General features: G+C 44.5%; 1 protein-coding gene across 1 annotated transcript in view; it reads left to right on the top strand.

Annotated features, from left to right (window-relative positions):
• The window catches only part of LOC133349297 (probable global transcription activator SNF2L2), a 57,281-nt gene that overhangs the window by 11,709 nt on the left and 24,986 nt on the right, over positions 1–20,586 (top strand). Inside the window, 14 exon segments of the mRNA XM_061562676.1 lie at positions 773–826; positions 1,373–1,503; positions 2,936–2,993; positions 3,802–3,932; positions 5,825–5,969; positions 6,432–6,595; positions 8,492–8,558; positions 9,220–9,330; positions 10,200–10,268; positions 11,613–11,786; positions 14,946–14,981; positions 14,983–15,060; positions 18,696–18,803; positions 20,027–20,113. Coding sequence (XP_061418660.1) covers positions 773–826; positions 1,373–1,503; positions 2,936–2,993; positions 3,802–3,932; positions 5,825–5,969; positions 6,432–6,595; positions 8,492–8,558; positions 9,220–9,330; positions 10,200–10,268; positions 11,613–11,786; positions 14,946–14,981; positions 14,983–15,060; positions 18,696–18,803; positions 20,027–20,113 — 1,413 coding nt within the window.

Raw genomic sequence — 20,586 nt, forward strand, 5'->3', positions numbered from 1 at the left:
TGCATCGCACCTAGTTTTGATAGGGGGCATATGAAAGGATTTCAGAAGTAGTTCTGTCATTCTAGATTTGAAGCTTTCGTGACTGCAAGGATTCATACTCTTAGGTTTTTTCGGTAAAGTCACGTAGGTAAAAATAAAGAAATAATAAATCATTTAAATCACGACGTTTCGGAGGCAACACAAGTCTCCGTCTTCAGGTGGGACCGTCACAGCTAAAATTACTGTATCAAGTAAGAAAAAATCCAAGAGACAAGATCTTATATACAAGTTAAGGGGGAGGGGGGAGGGGCTTATCTGAATGTGGTAACCAGGAAATGGAACGGTGGGGGGGGCGGAGCTAGAAGGGAACAATTGGTGCACCTCAACTTGGGGTTACGGCCGATGTTAGCTGACAAATACAAAATAGCAGTACTGTTAAACGCTGGGGATGTCAACACTCGGTAAAGTAGACTAGTACTTGTCAAATAGGTTGGTACAAATATATGTAGAGAATAGTTCTGTTATGTCGTCTTCCAATGGCTGTTCCCTAACATGGGCGTGATTGTTAAAACTGATTTCCGTGAGGTTTCAGACTGTACATTTCCTTGTTCTAGAATGTAGCAATGATTACACTGTTGGAAATTAATTGTGACAAAACAAACCAAAAATTCAATCTGAACATTTGATAAAGGAGTTTGAGTGCGCACTTGTAAAACTTACATTTTTTCTCTACTGCACATAAGTTGGCTTTTTTTTTACAAACAGTGCATTGATAGCTCTTTTGACATTTCAGAAGCAGGAGGAGAATGGCGAGAATTCTAATTCAGGGATGGGTCCGGATGGAGAGGTACGTGCCAATTGGTTACTACTTCAGCAAACCACTGTGTTTGAGAGTAAACCCACAACATTTGCAATTTGAGTACAATGTTTCCCTGGTGATTACAGCCAGCTCCGTCAGGCAATCGACTGGGTGTATTTACCATAGTTACATGCCGTCTGCTTCACAGTGGACGTTAAAGATCCCGTGGCTTTGTTTGAAAAAGAGCAGGCCATATCTACTGGAATCAAGGTCCAAATTTGTCAAATTTGAATAATTACCCACTAATTACCTCATTTGGCGAACACATAGTAATCATCGCCCCTGCTGAAAAACTACTGCAGACTATGTGAAACATGGTGCCTTTGTGTGCGATAAATGGTGCACATACGAAAGGGGCTAATGATATGTTTTAAGGCACGTGAATTATCCTGGTATTTCGAGGACGGACACGATGTGTGGCGTTTTTACCAATGCACTTTAATTCAGCCGTCCGTTAGTACGGCTCACCGGAGCAGCCAGCAGTGGACCACGTTTGTCTCGTTGTTTTGATACCATGTCTTGTTTGTCACGTAGCCACTGGATGAGAGCAGTCAGATGAGCGACCTTCCGGTCAAGGTCATCCAGACGGAATCGGGCCGCATCCTCACAGGCCCGGAGGCCCCTAAAGCCAGCCAGCTGGACACCTGGCTTGAGATGAACCCTGGGTATTTCACGCATTGCACAAAACTACCAACCTACCTGTCTGCGATGTGATTTTTCACGATGCAATTCCACTATATGGCAATGATGACATTTTTTTTATTTAAAGCTTTCGTGACTGCAGGGATTCATATTCTTGATTCTTTCGGTAAAGTCACGTAGAAGGGAAAAAATAAAATAATATAAATATAAAACAATAAAAATTATCACGACGTTTCGACTGCAACACAAGCAATCATCACACCTGATGTTTTAAATTTATGTTTTTTAATTAGTTCCCTTCTACGTGACATTACCAAAAAAACCAAGAATAATGATGACATTATTTTGCCCTAACTTGGTAATTGTGTTTCACAATTTGTGTGTATTGGTTTAGCGCTTTACTGTAATTCTAATAAGAACAATGAGGGAAGAAGTTCTTCAGTTGCAGTTAATTTAACATAAGCTTTGCCATAAGTCGTATAATCTTTGCAAATTTATCATCTAAACTAATACTTCATGAGCTGTCGGCTACACAAAACTAAATAACGTAAAAATCTGAAAATAATGAAGTCTTACAATTGTCATACTGTAAATTCTTCTGCTAAAAGCGTTTTACAAAGCAACATTTAAATGGACAATTGCAATTTAGTTACTACTTTCATTATTTAATTAGTAACTTCATAAATTCATCATGAGAAATTCTAATATTTAACAACAGTAAAATGAGCATAAGAAATTAAGTATTTATGGCAGCCAAATACTCTGAAAGGATGTTGATTCTAAATGTGTAGGGAAACAATCGGAGGGCCTGGATAAAAAAAAGACACGCTACCACGGGGAGAACGTAGAAACTCCAAATATACAGCAGGCATCAGGGTCAGGATCGAACCCACAACCTCCTGCGTACCAGGCGAGGGAGTTAACATCTCGCCACGGTGGCACGATCTGTCATGCTATCTGTGGTGTACTCATTCTGTTGCTTCGACCGAGAGGGGTGTTATTTAAGAAGCTGTATCCCATTGTGTCAGCTGCCATGCTTATTGATTGAACTGATTGTATGTCCAGTGTGCTTTCCATTACACCTCGGTAACATCCCAGTTAATTGATGACTTCAGTTTAACACGTAGGCTTTCACGACCAATATTATTCATAATAAACGTTTTTGGATTAGATCGCGTTATTCATAAATGTGTCGTAACCCTTCACCACCCGACACGGCCAATCAGCAATTTGTAAATGTTATGGATTCACTCTTCAACACACCGGTGGGCTAAAGTAGTGAACTATTTCTCTTTTGTCAACGTGACACTTTTTTTTTTTGCTGATTGGCCGTGTCGGGTGGTGGAGGGTTACACACACTTATAAATAACGCTATCTAACCCAAAAACGTTTATTATGAATTTATGACTTGTTTATAATAAAATGTTTCTACCATTTCGATTTTGATGTGCGCAGGTATGAAGTTGCCCCGAGGTCGGATAGCGAAGAGAGTAGCTCTGAAGAGGATGACACGGTAAAAGAGACCTCATGCACCGACATTCAGACTGTTTTAATGAGTAAAGGAATACTGATATTTTACAGCGCTTTCTCAATCCTCTGCTGGATCACAGCTACCCCATGGTACGTCTTATCATGGGGGCTGTTTGACTATACTTCACCATGCTGGACAATTCAGGTTGTAGAAGTTGGGGGGATTCAAGACCGGTTTAGGACCAGTAACTTTCTGGCCTGCCCCTGCTGGACTAATGTAAAATGAGATTCGGAACTCATCGGATTCTTCCAAGCTAAATGAAGATTCTGATTCTGAGATATCGCTTGCCACTCATTAGCCGTGGCAGGGATTTGAAGTTGGATCACCTGGTTCAAATGCACCACAGCCTCACTTGAATTTCCATAAATATCCTCACAGATAGGCCATCTATTTGTTATACTGCCAACTGCTAACCAGTAGAAGTCCTCAAGGTTGTGTGATTTGGATGCGTAATATTATTTTCGCATTCCACCAAAACCTAGTTCCAAATCTCTCGCGGCTGATTGTAATTCAGTTCCATTGAAAGGGCAAATGCAAGCACAACCTGCATGGGAACCTTTTTACAAAACACGCTGTACACTCTTCAGTAACAAAATTGTTTACACACTGACTTGTTATAATTATGGACAATAAAATAGTAAAGAAAGGTTATCTTTCAACTCATTGGAGTTGCATTTGTCCCATAAGCCTGTGGGGCCCTTTTGCACCGTGGTTTATTTTTGCGGCTTTTTTTTTTTTTCTCTTTAGCCTTTTGTGTTTGACGGTGTGTTTTATCGTGTTGTGTTTGAAGGAATATGAGGATGAAGATCTGCCTCAGCCGCAGGTGCCTCCTCCCGGCGAGGAGACCACGAAGAAGGGAAAGCAGTTGCCACACCCCGAGACTGAGGACGTCTCTGAGGACGACGCAAAGCACATCATCGAGTAAGCTCCGGCGTTATGTTTTGCTCGCGCAATTAGCGACGAAAGTATTCGTCTGCGAAGTGTTTGTTTTTTGGTCACCGACAACTGTGTGGACAAAACTCCATCAAGCGTGATGATGACTACGACGACCCACTGAAGACCTAGGTATGACAGACTCTACTGGGATAACTCATAACTGGTCTAAATTAAGATGCGTACGAAGATAATACATGTAGTCCCCGACTTACGATGGTCCGACTTACGATATTTCGATCTTACGATGGCGATAGCGATATGACAAAATTGTAAAATATTTGACATTTCGTGTGGCAAGCAAACGCAGCAGCGTACGAGGTACGATACTGTACGTTGGGACGCTGCCGGGATGTACTGTACGCATCTCCTGCCTTGTGTGATGCTTCACTCTCACCAGCGGTCGACGGAGTTAAATTGTCTTGGTGTTCAATGCATGTTAACAGTTTATAAAGCAGATAGGATAGTTTCCTGAAAAAACTTTCTATGAAATTGCAGTTCATTGGTAGGCTAAGAATGTACCTTGGTTTTTTTTACTTTAAATTTTACTGTGCAATACAGTATTGTAATTAATAAATACATACAGTATATAGTTTATACAGTACGGTACTGTAAATTGCTCTATTTTGCTAAATTATCACCATTCTTTAAGACTCCTGGGTAGGCTAGGCCTTCTTCGACTTACGATATTTTCAACTTACGATGGGGTCGTCGTAACGCATCTCCATCGTAAGTCGAGGACTACCTGTATAGTAATGTTGACACTGGCATTGCCACTGAGGAAGACCAAGAATTATAAATGGCTCTCTGTCTATTTACAAGTTGACAAGAGTTCACTGGTCATCTGGCATGATGATGTTGAGCGAGGAAAACTTTGTGTACCCCTCACCAACATTTAATAACACATAGGGGATTATATTTTTCACTGCTTTAGGTCTACCAGACCATTAGATTTACTCGGTGAAATCCACACACTAAGACGTGTCTATAATATGCCATGGGTATTTGTCGGCTACACTAAGACTGATCAAAGTAACAAATGCTGCTAAATTCACACTTGTTGGCATGCCCTGGCAACCTTGCTCACTTGTTTTTTCTTAATTGAAAACTAATTTCAATCTAGATTTGAATGTGTTGGAGCTTGCACTTCTCCACTCCCCCTACCCCACACCCCCACCCTCTCTATCTCTCCTCCCTGGCTCCCCCCCCCCCCTCTCTCTTACTTATATAGCCTCTTGTTACAAGCAGCCCCCTTTTGCCCACTTCAGCAATTGTTTCTTGCTGTGGTTGTCCCACCAGATGACGGCCACTTGTGTTGCGCCCGAAACGTCGTGATTTAATTTATTTTATTTTATATTTTACCGAAAGAACCAACGAGTATGAAAACGAATTTCTTTAGAACTGCTTTTTGTGTTTAGTTTGTTGGCCTTCCCCCCCCCCGCACCTCTGATTAGCACGGTTGACCTATGTACGGTGCGAAAGAAGTTCAACATGCGTACGAATAAAACTCGACTTTATATTTTTTATGAAAATGGTGGTGGTGGTGGTGGTGTTGGAGAGCAGTAGTGTCGCGGTTAGTGTGCTGCACTATAAACCCAGTAACCCAGGTTCGATTCCGCTTAACATAAGTGACGATTATCTGAACCGGTCCTAGGTCGATTCAGCCTCAAATGAGTACATGATGCAGTGTGTGATCATCTCCACTTGGGAGAGACAAAGGTGCCTGGCATGGTGCTGGCCACCCACTCCCTTGTGTACGGTGCATTCATAGGTGCTACACCCTTAACAGCACTTGCCCCAATATTATGTTAAGACTATATGGGGGATCTTTGTTTTTGGTGGTGAAGAGTGATTCCACACGGTCTTTTGTCGTTGGACAGGCACGCCCGACAGGATGTAGATGATGAGTACCGCAGGCAGGAGGTGAGCGGATCGCAGTCCTACTACACCATGGCCCACGCTGTCTCCGAGAGGGTGGAGTGCCAGTCGTCCCTGCTTGTCAACGGCTCGCTCAAGATGTACCAGGTCTGCATCTTACCTATTGCCCCTCCTTATGCTTTGAACCTTGTCCGCATAAAACTCTCTGTTCTCTTCGTTAAATGCACAGTCCTCTGTCAGTCCCACTACAAGGTGAGGGCCTTTTGATCGCTGTCGAGGTCTTTGAGGTTATTATTTGTCCATATTCCACCATGCTGGTCGCTGCGGGTTGTTGAAGACAGGCAGCATAGACGTGAGCATGAAGTATAGTACAACAATGGATTTTGTCGCACTGCCCTCTTCTGTCGACAACGTAGACCCGCAGCCTTTATCGTTCTTTCTGTGCATGGCTTTCGCTCTGTCCAAAGTACTGCGCAGGCTCAAGTTTGCTTCGCTTCTGAGATCCGACGAGATTGGGGGGGCTGCATTTTGGGTGGGTTGGGTTATAGGGTGTTGTCTCATATGCCACAACCGTGTGTTAAACTGCCCCCCCCCCCTTCCCGGCTACAGGTACAAGGCCTCGAGTGGCTGGTGTCGCTCTACAACAACAACCTCAACGGCATCCTGGCTGACGAGATGGGGCTCGGCAAGACTATCCAGACCATAGCCCTCATCACCTACCTCATGGAGCACAAGCGACTCAATGGGCCCTTCCTCATCATCGTACCCCTCTCGTGAGATTCATCGATATACAATATATAAAATGGAAATTTGTGATTGTGTGTCTGTTTAAAATGTTTAGCGTGCTTCCCGACATGCAACAAACTTTAAATTTGCCATGTGGGTACTTTCCAGACTGTACACCATGCACAAATTATAAGAATAGACTCTTGTATTTTTGGGGGAGGGGGGCGCAATAATGCATATATTTTGCACGGCAAGTGAGCTGTGACGTCACATCTGTCATGTGACCCGTATGCGGAAGCGTAACGGAGTGTGCCTGCTGATCGCGGCTAAAGTGAAATACAAATGTGTTGCAGGTCTAAGGCGTTCTTCGCGCAGCATTGCCGCTTTATTATTTCAGTCGTTTACTGCCGTTCGCACCCTGAAAGTTGTGTGTAGTGGTTAGCGCGCTGCGCTACGAACCCGGCGACCCGAGTTCGATTCCCGCTCACGGCCACCACCGGTGACAATTATTTGAACCGGTCCTGGGCCTCCCCTAGATTGACTCAGGCTCAAATGAGTAACTGGTGTGGTGTGTAAACATCGCCACTGGGGAGACAAAGGTGGCCCGGCGTGGTGAATCCAATTCGAAGCCGGGTAGTAAAGCTAGTCAATTATAACCAGCATTGGCTTAATTGTAAAGCTCAATGATGCATAAGTTGGATGTACTGCATTCTCCCGATTTGTAAGATGCTCCGGAAAATCAAGACTCACCTCAGACTTTGCCGTCATTTTTAAATAAAGTTTATTTTTACTTGGGAAAATGTGCTGCTACAGAGAGCTATCTGCAAGCAGATGATTATGAATGTTTTTGTTAAATATGGTGAGGTGTCTTTTGGAAAATGATCCTCAACAGCTCCTGGTGTCCTTCCATCCTCTGGGTGGTCATATATTGCTGTGGAACAACTAAGATTCAAAAAACGCATTCGTAACTCTTGATTTAAAATACAAGGAGTTAAATGCATCTTTTAATTTGGAGTACAGTAAAACGTTGGCTGGCGAGCATAATTCGTTCCGGAAACGTGTTTGTAATCCAAATCACTCGTATATCAGTTGTGCTCACGTGACGCTCGGCAGACAAAGCGTATACACGCGCTACTCGTATTGCAAGAGCTCGCTCGTTTATCAAATTAATATTTATTTAAAAAATTTGCTCGTCTTGCAAAACACTCGCAGACCAAGTTACTCGCAATCCAAGGTTTTACTGTATATGGTAATAGTATTAATAATACGCTTGCGAAACGTGCACCCCCTAATGGAACATCTTCGCCGGTTAGAAACATTTAGGCTGGCCTGCTAACGATCCATCCTGGGTTTAACCATATATGTGTGTGCGTCTTAGTCGATGTGTTTCTATGTGTGTGGGAAAATGTCTGTGTGTAAGTCCATGTGTGTTTCTGCCTTTTTCACCCGAGCAACGCCAGGTACTTACCGCTAGTTAATAATAATTCACAGCCCTTTGTCAATCCAATGCTGGGTGAAGGCCTCCCCATGCTGTGTCAGTCACAGGGTTTGTTTGGCAAAACTTCACCATGCTGGTCAGTGTGTGGGTTGGTGCAGGAGGCATTGGGCAAGGACCATTTCAGATATTTTACCACTTGGCTGGGAATTTAATTCGGGAAACTGGGTTCATGTTGCAGTGCACTAACCACTCCACTACCGCTCCAACTCCATAACATTTTTGGGAAGCTGTAAAATTCTAATGACCCATTGCTGCTGATGGTCCATTGAGAGTTGCTTTTGTGTATATGCATGTGATTTTGCTTATTGCTCCACTTTTATATCTGAAGTTATGCGTAGTATGTGATATCTTCAACTTTTCACTAGGATGTAAATTGAACCTGTCATGCATATCACACTAATGTGGCCTTTTTAATCTATTTTACAATCTTTATATTTTTCAACAGGACCTTGTCAAACTGGATGCTGGAATTTGACAAATGGGGCCCATCCGTGGTGAAGATATCTTACAAGGTGGCTATTGCTGATGCAAAATATACATAAAAGTAATATGGCTGCCTCCTTCATATCAGACAAATGAGCCGTAGCACGTCCATGCATGTAATGAGTGTGTGTACGTATGTTCTTGATAACGGTGGCATAAATGTTTAGATGTTCTTGGTTTTTTCGGTAAAGTCACGTAGAAGGGAAATAATAAAATAATAAAAATAAAACAATAAAATTCTCACGAAGTTTCGACTGCAACACCTGATGATGATTGCTTGTGTTGCAGTCGAAACGTGAGAATTTAATTGTTTTATATTTATATTATTTTATCATTTCCTTTCTTCTTGACTTTACCGAAAGAACCAAGAATATGAATCCCTGCAGTCACGAAAGCTTTAAATAAAAAATATTTAGATGTTCTCTAATCATTGTCGAGCCTATTGAGATGCATTTTTATTTTAAAAAGGAGATCTGGAGAACTGCATAGACATGTTTTATTTTTATACTCGCAAAAATGCACAATTTTTTTTGTTAATATGCAAGAAGATAAAAATGACAGTGAGTTGGCTGTTGACTTGCTGTGAGGTGTTGTCCATACGACGGGGTGTAATATTTCACAAGTCCATGAACAAGAGGCAGAATTTTAAATGTGCTTTGCTCACAAAGATCGCTCCGCCAATTCCTGCAGGGTTCTCCTCTTGCGCGGCGAGCATTCATGCCACAGCTTCGCAGCGGAAAGTTCAACGTGCTGCTCACCACGTACGAGTACATCATCAAGGACAAGCACGTGCTGGCCAAGGTAGCCATCGCCTCGGACATGTGCTGACACAGCCTGCTGTTACCTTTGCTCTTTTTAAATCCTTTATATTAAGTTCGCTTGCTTGCTTGCTTGCGCGCTTACGACCGTTCAAATCTTTCGGTTTTTTTTTAACCCACTTCCCGTGATCCAATCGAGCTGACATTTTGCACACAGACTCGTTGTGCGTGACAATTTCTTTTCGTGAAATTTTTTTTCCAAAATTTTCCACTTTTTAGGAAATTTTTTTTTTCATATTTAATTTAAAATACCAATGTGATAAAAATTAAACTCTTACTCAAGAAAAACAGAAATGAATAATAAAATAAAACTGATGCCACGCATATAAAGGATTTATAGTGAAAAACTTTGTTTTTACGGGTTAATTTTTTCCCAGTCGTATTCCATTCGTGTGTTGGGGTGGCCTCCGCCAAGCTTCCTCGGTGTGCCTGGCAAAGGCGACATTGAATTATATCTTGCCAGGACTTTTCCCGGAACACTAGAAGAATATTTGTTCCAATTGTACCGCGGTTACACACAAGACACGTGCTGCCCCCCAAGGCTGCAATCGTAACAGTGCCAATGGTTCTTTTGGTAAAGTCACGTAGGTATAAAATAAAAAAACTTTTTTTCATAAAAAAAATAAATAAATGTCTTTTTTATTTTTTTTACTTTTTTTTATATAAAAAAAGGTTTTTTATTTTACTTTCATTTTATACGTACGTGACTTTACCGAAAGAACCAAAGAGTATGGAACATTGCAGTCACGAAAACTTCAAATCTAAACTAGTGCCAATGAAGGCTTCGAGTCAACTTGTCTGCTGTCGTTGTGTCCAAGCTATGAACACCTTTGTACCGGTGTGCCCACGCAGCTCCGCTGGAAGTACATGATTGTGGACGAAGGACACAGAATGAAGAACCACCACTGCAAGCTGACCCAGGTATATGAATTTTGGACACTTGCTCCTTTATTGCTGGACTGTGTTTTGTGGGATAACGTGTGTTCAGTCGTGCAGAAGCTTTTAGTTTGACTGCACTTCAAATACAATCATAAGTACGTATGGTATTTGCCCCATTATCGTGCAAGGCTATCATAATAACATTTGGGGGGACGAAATCTTCCATTTGAAAACTCATTTCCTGTTTAAAATTCACTAACACATGGGATGGACTTTTTATTAATTTTTTTACAATGTCTACTCTGTTTTTTAGTCTTTTCATTTTCTTGTTTCATTGTATGTAATGGCTGAGATTAGGGATTAATACAGTACAACCATAACCACAATAATCTAAACAGAAATCTATGCACTGTTATATGAAGACAAGTCCAGATATTGTGGCCAAGGTTTAGCGAATTGTTTTTATTTACATAGCATAGCAATTATTATTTTTAATATTTTTATAGCAATATATTGGGGGGGGGACATTTTGAGCATATTTGAATATTGAGGGGGGGGGGTGTGTGTGTGTGTGTGTGTCCCCCAATATATATTATAATTACGTCCTTGGTCTGCATTAGTTTAACAGTCAGGTGCAATACTTTATTTTATCCTTGTGGTAATTTTCTTAGTAATTTTTGCAAACTTTTGACCGTGACTCACACACATGGCGTACCCATTTTTTAATAACGCCACTGGATCTTCGTGTCCTCAGTGAAAGTGTAAAGCATTGGGTGTGCGTTTTTTGGGGGGTAAAGCACCCGAGATATTGACCAGGGTGGCTGGCAGGGCTCGAACCGTGATCCCCTGCAGCAAGTGGGCAAACGTGCTCCAGAAAAAAACGCCACTTTTTTTCAAATTGTCTTGATGTGGTTTTCACACTTGATGATGATTGCTTGTGTTGCAATCGAAACGTCGTGAGAATTGTATTGTTTTATATTTTTATTATTTATTGTTTCCCTCCTACGTGACTTTAACGAAAGAACCAAGAATATGAATCCCTGCAGTCACGAAAGCTTTAAATAAAAATTTAAAACGTGCTACTGCCCGGCCGTGTCTACTGATTGATTGACAGCACACGTGTCCTTCTTCCGTCTAGCCTAGGGGTCGGCAACCAAAATAATAAGAGCCATTCTGTTTCGAATTCAGTAAAGAAACTCAATATTTCAAGAGCCGAAATGCACTTGGTGAATATGGGATGGCCCTTAATAAATGATGTCAGGAAGCAGTCCTTAAAGAGCCGTATGCAGCTCTGTAGCTGCAGGTTTGCCGCCCTCTGGTTTAGCCTCCTCTTAACTCTTGACCCCCCTCCCCCACCCGGTTCCTGACTCTCCGAACGTTGCGCAGGTGCTGAACACGCACTACATCGCGCCACGACGCCTTCTGCTCACGGGGACGCCGCTGCAGAACAAGCTGCCCGAGCTGTGGGCCCTGCTCAACTTCCTGCTGCCCACCATCTTCAAGAGCTGCAGCACCTTTGAGCAGTGGTTCAACGCCCCCTTTGCCTTGACGGGAGAAAAGGTTCGTTGTTCAGCTCTCTGTAGGCGGATTGAGTAGTTTGGTACTGGTAGGAACCTCCTGGTTACACCAGCCCACAGGGGATTATTCTGTCTGTCCGTCCGTCCGTCGTGCAGGGAGGGGCTGGGTGTGGAGGGGGGGGCTGGGTGGGGTGGGGAGGGGCTGGGTGGGGAGGGTTGGGGAGGGTTGGGCTGGGTGGGGAGGGTGGGGCTGGGTGGGGGGTAGGAGGGGTGGGGAGGGGAGGGGCTGGTCACCCCGTGGTGCCCTTGTAAAACTCAACATTTAACCTACTCACGCCAGCTTGTGCCCGCCCTCACAGTCGGGCATATTTGCGGAATACACCACGCCACCGTTGACCCTGGCCATTGACCGAGCAACCCAACGTTCCTACCAGCTCCCTCCGCAGGAATGTGTTTTAACACGTAGGCTTTCGCGACCAATATCCAAAATAGATATGACTACATTAACCCCCTTCTCTGGTGTTTGCACCTGAGGCTCACAGTGATGACGTCACCTCTACTCTATTTAAGACCGAAACAGAAAGAAGACTTCACAATTCTGGCTAATCGCCCTATGATGCTGGTTGTAACCGCCAGTGAAACGTCACACTTGTAAATGTGGGTTTACCCAACACACAACCGTTGTGCTAAAGGTGGAACTGATTGGCACGTTTTGTTTACGTGACCATACTAATTGGCTGTTTCGGTTGGTGGCGAATTTAACGACATATTTATAATTACGCATTTTAACCCCAAAAAAAATATTTTTTATGGAGTGAGTAACGATTGTGCTTGTGGATTCGGGGCCAGATATGAACACGGCACACGTAGTCTCTGTATGGTTCGAGTTAAATGTTGGCAAAGGTCACACTTGTCCGATTTTTTTCATGACATTGTGCCAATGTAGCAAATAGAAACGATGGTGAAACGTCAAGGCAATATATATCCCAGCCAGTATGTGATTCTGGCCGACGGTCAAGTGTCATAGGAAGGTTACTAAACTGTTGTGGTGGAAAGCAGTTTCCATTACTATACCAACAATAATCACCCAGGAATGTCTGTCCTTGACGCTTGTGACGTCGCTCCACATCGACCAGCCCCCCTCATTAATAATCATGAGCAGGTGACGTAACTCCACATCGAACAGCCCCCCTCATTAATAATTAAAAACAGGTGACGTCCTCCAAATGGACACCCCTCCCCTCCATTCATAATAATTAGCGGGTGACGTCACTCCACATGGGGGGGGCCGAGGTGCCTCCTCCCCCCTCCTCGGCGGCAACTTACAACCCTCACTGCAAAGGCAGAAGCCTCACGTCACGCAATCTCCGTCACACTGTTGAGACATCGAAGTAAAAGTAATATTTAAAAAAACTTTTTTTTAAACACGCTTTAATGAAATGTACCGTACTAGTAATGGAAGAACTCCGCGACTCCAGGAAGTGGCCCCGAAGCTTGCCATAACGTAAGGGGCCGTGGTGATTTACAGCCAACATCAGTTGAGCGTAGACAATTAGACCCAAGCCGAAACATAACGTAAAAAAGAATGTTAAAAAAAATTTATTTTGAATGATAGAATATAGTATTGTCATCAGTATGACATAAGTATACCAAGTTTGTAGTCGATACCACATTGGGAAGTGGGTAAAAATTGAGTTACAAGATTTGAGGATACAACAACAGACAGAGTGAGTTAATGAAAAGCGTGTAAAAAGGACGTCATGATGAGCAATGGATTATAACCTTAAGATGAAATAAGTCTGTGTCACCGCGCCCTTACAAATTGCACACGCATTGATGCAATGACTATCACGTCGCCGTCTGCTTTTCGCTTGCAAGTTTCAGATTTACTGCGTCCTTGGACGGGCAAAAGGCTCGTTGATAATAATGTTTGTATTGTTGTCAGCAATATTGGACAACTCATAATGTAATACATTCTTTAAAAACAGGTGTGGTATTCCCAGGGTACTCACAAATCGTCAATTAAAATCAATTTTTATGGTTGAAATATATGCATTGAATTGTACATGTAAGAGTCCGTTTTTATTTTTACAATATTACCTTTCGGCTAATTGAACAAACTGCAAATCAAACAAGATATGTATGAGAGAGACAATATGAATAATGGAGTAAACTACTAAAAATAAATATTTTACCAGGTAAGGCCCACTGAGCTATATTGCTCTTTTTAAGAAGCAACCTAGCCACAAATGATAGGTCAACAGAGTGGCTTATCACGTGAAAATGTATTGCAACCAAATCTAAACGCATGTTGATTCTAAATGTGGAGGAGAAAACCCCAGAGAACCCGGAGTAGAATCCGCGCGACCACGGGGAGAACATGCAGTCTCCAAATATACAGGCGTCATGGTCAGGATGGAATTCGCGAACCCACAACCTCCTGCATATCAGGCGACAGTCATGGTGTGACCCAGTGAAGCATTGGAAGCCTAGTATACAGATAGTCCCCGAGTTACGATGGTCCGACTTCGATATTTCGATCTTACGATAGCGATACGACAAAATTGTCAACTATTTTAAATTTCACGCGGCAGGCAAATGCAGCAGCGTACGATACTGTACGTTCAATGCATGCATGATACGTAGCTTTAGCGATTTCATTTTAGGGTTACCACGATACGATACGTTCAATGCATGTTAAAAGTTTTTTTATAGCAGAATGGATTGTTTCCTAAAAAAAATTTCTATTAAATTGCAGTTCATATACGTAGGCTAAGTATTTACCTTGTTTATTTTTACTTTACATTTTACTGTGCAATACAGTATTGTAATTAAGAAATACATACAGTATATAGTTTATACAGTACGGTACTGTAAATCGCTCTGTTTTGCTAAATTATCACCATTCTTAAAGACTCCTGGGTAGGCTAGGCCATCTTCGACTTGCGATATTTTTGACTTACGATGGGGTCATCGTAACGCATCTCCATCGTAAGTAAAGGACTACCTGTATATAATAATGGTTCGGTCGTCTCCCCGCTGGCAGGACTGCCAAAAAGTGTTTGGAGCCATGCGGAAAAATGCTACACCTCCCTTCTTCTTCCTGTCCCATCTCTATCATCTCTTGGGCTCTGCCTGTTGTCCGGGTTGATCTGCGGTCGTCCTTTGATGGTTTGCGCGTGGCGTGTTGGCTGCACAACAGGTGGACCTCAACGAGGAGGAGACAATCCTCATTATTCCGCCGTCTGCACAAGGTGCTGCGCCCCTTCCTCCTGCGCCGCCTCAAGAAAGAGGTCGAGTCCCAGCTGCCCGAAAAGGTAATGCTCACACGAGAAGGTAGTGCTCACACGAGACGGTAGTGCCCACACGAGACGGTAGTGCTCACACGAGAAGGTAGTGCTCACACGAGAAGGTAGTGCTCACACGAGAAGGTAGTGCTCACACGAGAAGGTAGTGCTCACACGAGAAGGTAGCGCTCACACGAGACGGTAGTGCCCACACGAGAAGGTAGTGCTCACACGAGAAGGTAGTGCTCACACGAGAAGGTAGTGCTCACACGAGAAGGTAGTGCCCACACGAGAAGGTAGTGCTCACACGAGAAGGTAGTGCTCACACGAGAAGGTAGTGCTCACACGAGAAGGTAGTGCCCACACGAGAAGGTAGTGCTCACACGAGACGGTAGTGCTCACACGAGAAGGTAGTGCTCACACGAGAAGGTAGTGCTCACACGAGAAGGTAGTGCTCACACGAGAAGGTAGTGCTCACACGAGAAGGTAGTGCCCACACGAGAAGGTAGTGCCCACACGAGAAGGTAGTGCTCACACGAGACGGTAGTGCTCACACGAGAAGGTAGTGCTCACACGAGACGGTAGTGCTCGCACGAGAAGGTAGTGCTCGCACGAGAAGGTAGTGCTCACACGAGAAGGTAGTGCTCACACGAGAAGGTAGTGCTCGCACGAGAAGGTAGTGCTCACACGAGACGGTAGTGCCCACACGAGAAGGTAGTGCTCACACGGGAAGGTAGTGCCCACACGAGACGGTAGTGCCCACACGAGAAGGTAGTGCCCACACGAGACGGTAGTGCTCACACGAGAAGGTAGTGCTCGCACGAGAAGATAGTGCTCACACGAGACGGTAGTGCTCACACGAGAAGGTAGTGCCCACACGAGAAGGTAGTGCTCGCACGAGAAGGTAGTGCTCACACGAGACGGTAGTGCCCACACGAGACGGTAGTGCCCACACGAGACGGTAGTGCTCACACGAGAAGGTAGTGCTCACACGAGAAGGTAGTGCCCACACGAGAAGGTAGTGCCCACACGAGAAGGTAGTGCTCACACGAGACGGTAGTGCTCACACGAGAAGGTAGTGCTCACACGAGAAGGTAGTGCTCACACGAGAAGGTAGTGCTCACACGAGAAGGTAGTGCTCACACGAGAAGGTAGTGCCCACACGAGAAGGTAGTGCCCACACGAGAAGGTAGTGCTCACACGAGAAGGTAGTGCTCACAGGAAGGTAGTGCCACACGAGAAGGTAGTGCTCACACGAGACGGTAGTGCCCACACGAGAAGGTAGTGCTCACACGAGAAGGTAGTGCTCACACGGAAGGTAGTGCCCACACGAGAAGGTAGTGCTCACACGAGAAGGTAGTGCTCACACGAGGACGGTAGTGCTCACACGAGAAGGTAGTGCCCACACGAGAAGGTAGTGCTCACACGAGAAGGTAGTGCTCACACGAGACGGTAGTGCTCACACGAGAAGGTAGTGCTCACACGAGACGGTAGTGCTCACACGAGAAGGTAGTGCTCGCACGAGAAGGTAGTGCTCACACGAGACGGTAGTGCTCACACGAGAAGGTAGTGCCCACACGAGAAGGTAGTGCCCACACGAGAAGGTAGTGCTCGCACGAGAAGGTAGTGCTCACACGAGAAGGTAGTGCTCGCACGAGAAGGTAGTGCTCGCACGAGACGGTAGTGCCCACACGAGAAGGTAGTGCTCACACGGGAAGGTAGTGCCCACACGAGAAGGTAGTGCCCACACGAGACGGTAGTGCTCACACGAGAAGGTAGTGCTCACACGAGAAGGTAGTGCTCACACGAGACGGTAGTGCTCACACGAGAAGGTAGTGCTCACACGGGAAGGTAGTGCCCACACGAGAAGGTAGTGCTCACACGAGACGGTAGTGCCCACATGAGAAGGTAGTGCTCACACGAGAAGGTAGTGCTCACACGGGAAGGTAGTGCCCACACGAGAAGGTAGTGCTCACACGAGACGGTAGTGCCCACACGAAAAGGTAGTGCCCACACGAGAAGGTAGTGCTCACACGAGAAGGTAGTGCTCACACGAGAAGGTAGTGCCCGCACGAGAAGGTAGTGCTCACACGAGAAGGTAGTGCCCACACGAGAAGGTAGTGCTCACACGAGAAGGTAGTGCCCACACGAGAAGGTAGTGCCCACACGAGAAGGTAGTGCCCACACGAGAAGGTATTGCTCACACGAGAAGGTAGTGCTCACACGAGAAGTTAGTGCCCACACGAGAAGGTAGTGCTCACACGGGAAGGTAGTGCCCACACGAGAAGGTAGTACCCACACGAGAAGGTAGTGCTCACACGGGGGCGGGCGACGCCGAATCCAGGGTGGGCGCGCGCTACTAAACTAAACTTTTTTTTTACCAGGAAAGGCCCACTGAGCTATATATAGCTCGTAGTAGGTTTTTAACCTTTAAACTGGTACAAAAACTGACACCTTTATACAAGGCATCATGTTTGCAATAACCACAACACAAGCAGTCAAAATGCAAACAAAAAGAAAACAACTCTGATAATGATATGCACAGTCGTTGAAGTTGATTGGTCCACACCCGAGACAGCTTTTCTTAGAGCCTAGTCTCACATGGTGTTGGACCAGATGACTGGTAAAGGAGGTCTCAGTATATATAGCTCTTTTTCAGAAGCGACCTACGGGATGAGCGAGGAGAGGGGACCTACAGCGGGGTGTTGGGGGGGTGCTTGCACTTTGGGTATGCCAGGGAGTGCAGCTCAGTTGTCAGTCCACCACTGGGTGAGGGCTACCACCACGCCACGTGCGTTGTACTTTATGCTGGCCTTTGTGGGTTTGTTAAAGCGGGGGTGGAGTTAGAGTTGGTGACTTGAAGGGATGGGCTTAGCCGCTGTGCCCTCTGCTGACCAACAACATCATCTCGCAGCACCCCGTCACCCCTGTTTATATAAATATACATGCTGGCACACACAAGGAGGATGCGGGTGCATCATTTTCAGATTAATACAATAGAAGCCGATTTAAAATCAAATTCATAATTGCTTGTAGGCGTTTGCATTTATAATATGGATGAACGTTTATGTCTTTTTCCCTGCACACGGTATGTTAATGTTGGTGAAATACTCGCAAAGAATTTCGCTAGTGTGCGGTGCTGCCTGTAGCAGATTTCTCGTAATGTTCTTTTCACTGCCGATGACAAGTATCAAAGTGTAATCAAATTTTCTCGCGTGGCTCAAAAAGAACAAATTTTATTCTCACTGATGTGATTTCTGGTTGTACCGTGTATTTTTCTGAATGACATCGGAAGTTTCGCTGCATGTGCTGGGAGCTTCTTCAGGAACTGCGAACTGTTTAGCGTGTAGTCAGACGATTCATTTTGCATGCTTGGGAGCCTCTACAGTATCTGTGGTTCCCGAGGAAGCTACCAGAACGTGGAACAAAATGTCAGACATGCTGAACAACACAGCACAACCTAAATTCGATTTAAAACTAATTTATTTAGAACTGCTCGTTGTGTTTAATTTGTTGTCCTTCCCTCGCATCTCAGAATAGCACCGTTTGCTACGTAACGGTGCAAGAGAACACTCAAATTATGCATCTGGAGCTATACAGCGCCACTGTAAAAAAACCTGCACCCTTCCGTTGTTCGTTTATTAAAACTGTGTGCGTTCCTGCAGGTGGAGTACGTGGTCAAGTGCGACATGTCAGCGCTGCAGAAGGTGCTGTACCGACACATGCAGGCCAAGGGCGTGCTGCTCACCGATGGCTCAGAGAAGGACAAGAAGGTGCCGCACCATTATTGCACGGGCGTAGCGCACAGAAATCCCACCAACTTTTGCCTTCATCTCACAGTTTACCAAATCCCCGCTTGTGTAAGCCACAGGGTGTGTGCATGTGCGGGTTGGTGTAGAGGTCCCCAAGACGGATTGACATTTTACTTACCCCTGATGTCAGCTGTGGCAGGGAATCAAACACAGGTCGGCAAGGTCATTGCACAGGACTAGAACCACAATGCCACCACACCATCTGATAATAATTTACAGACCTTTTGTCAAATCAATGCCGGATAAATACCACCCATATGTTAATTGAGATTTTTTTTACCCTTTTATCTGGCAACAATACGCATTTTGGCGTCATCTGGTCCAACACCATGTGAAACTAGGCTCCAAGGAAAGCTGTCTCGGGTGTGGACCAATCAATTTCAAGGACAGTGCATACTTTATCAGAGTTGTGTTTTTTGTTTGCATTCCGACCGCAGGTATTGTGGTCAATGCAAACATGACTCCTTGTAAAAAAAGGTGTCAGTTTTGTTGCCAGATAAAAGGGTAAAAAAAACAATTATTGTTTTGCTACTGGCAAAGGAGGTTCCAATGGCACCCATATGTTCTATCGTTTATGGTGTTTTACCGTATTTCACATGTCAATGTGTATTGATGAAGTGGAGACTTGGGGAGTTATCCATCGATATTTCTCCAATTGGCACGTTGAATTGTGTGGCTGGAAGCAGTCGCTCGCATATCACTGTCCGTTTTGAAGCAAGACTTGGTGCCGACCTTTTAAAAATTGTGAAACTCCCAAACTTGCTGAACTGTGACCGTATTGTGTTCACATATGGATGAGTTTTCTTCGGTTGCTCTGGTTTTCTCCTCCATGAAGAACACTCGTGAAGGTCATTGATCTAACGTCCCCATAACAAGTCCTTTAGATTCAGTTCATGATTTCCTGGATAAGAGAGGGCATTGTAGATGTCACACTTGCACCACTTGCTTCCCCCTTCAGTCATCCTCATTTCACCCACTCATGGTTGTTTAAGTCTCAACAGGGGCCGATGTTAGCACTAATAATTCTATCTAAGAAAAATCTGTTAGGAAAAAAATGAATTTATCAATAAAATTATAATATTGCTAGGATGATGCCAGTTCCCAAAGCTGAGGTTCGAGCATTGCAGTAGACGCATAACGAGGTTTGTTTTTGACCAGCAACACGTGTTACCCCTAACCTACAGGGCAAGGGTGGTGCCAAGACTCTGATGAACACCATCGTACAGCTGAGGAAGATTGCAAACCATCCTTACATGTTCCAGCACATCGAGGTGAGCGCGGGCCTGCTGCAAAAGAGACTCGGGGTTGTTACTACGTTTAGTTTTGCTTTGTGGTTTAGCACCGGCACTTGTGTGCTGGTGTATATCACCCCTTGGAATTGCCTGATTAGCGATGTTTACGTCGCTTTTAATGAAATACGCAATTAAAACATCGTTTTTTATTTGCTGTTATTGCCATAGTTCGTCGCCATTTTCCATGCGCATTCTGGTAAATTTACCTCTGCAGTTGCCTCGACTGAAGGGCCTTCATCCAGACTTTGGCGAGAGAGAAAAATCTGCCAATCATTAATATGTTTGAGCAGGCTCTAGTGTTGATGATACTCAGCATTCAAATTAGTAGAGAGTTGGTCACCTGCTTAAGCAAATAGTGATATAAAACATTGCTCCAGAAGGCATTGTAGGCTGATAGAACAAAATCATATAAATCGGGACGCATTGTTTGATCGAGGAGTCCGGGAGGCGCC

Source organism: Lethenteron reissneri, chromosome 4, assembly GCF_015708825.2.
Source record: "Lethenteron reissneri isolate LAM-NWPU_2019-01 chromosome 4, ASM1570882v1, whole genome shotgun sequence".
In the NCBI taxonomy this organism is placed as follows: Eukaryota; Metazoa; Chordata; class Hyperoartia; order Petromyzontiformes; family Petromyzontidae; genus Lethenteron; species Lethenteron reissneri.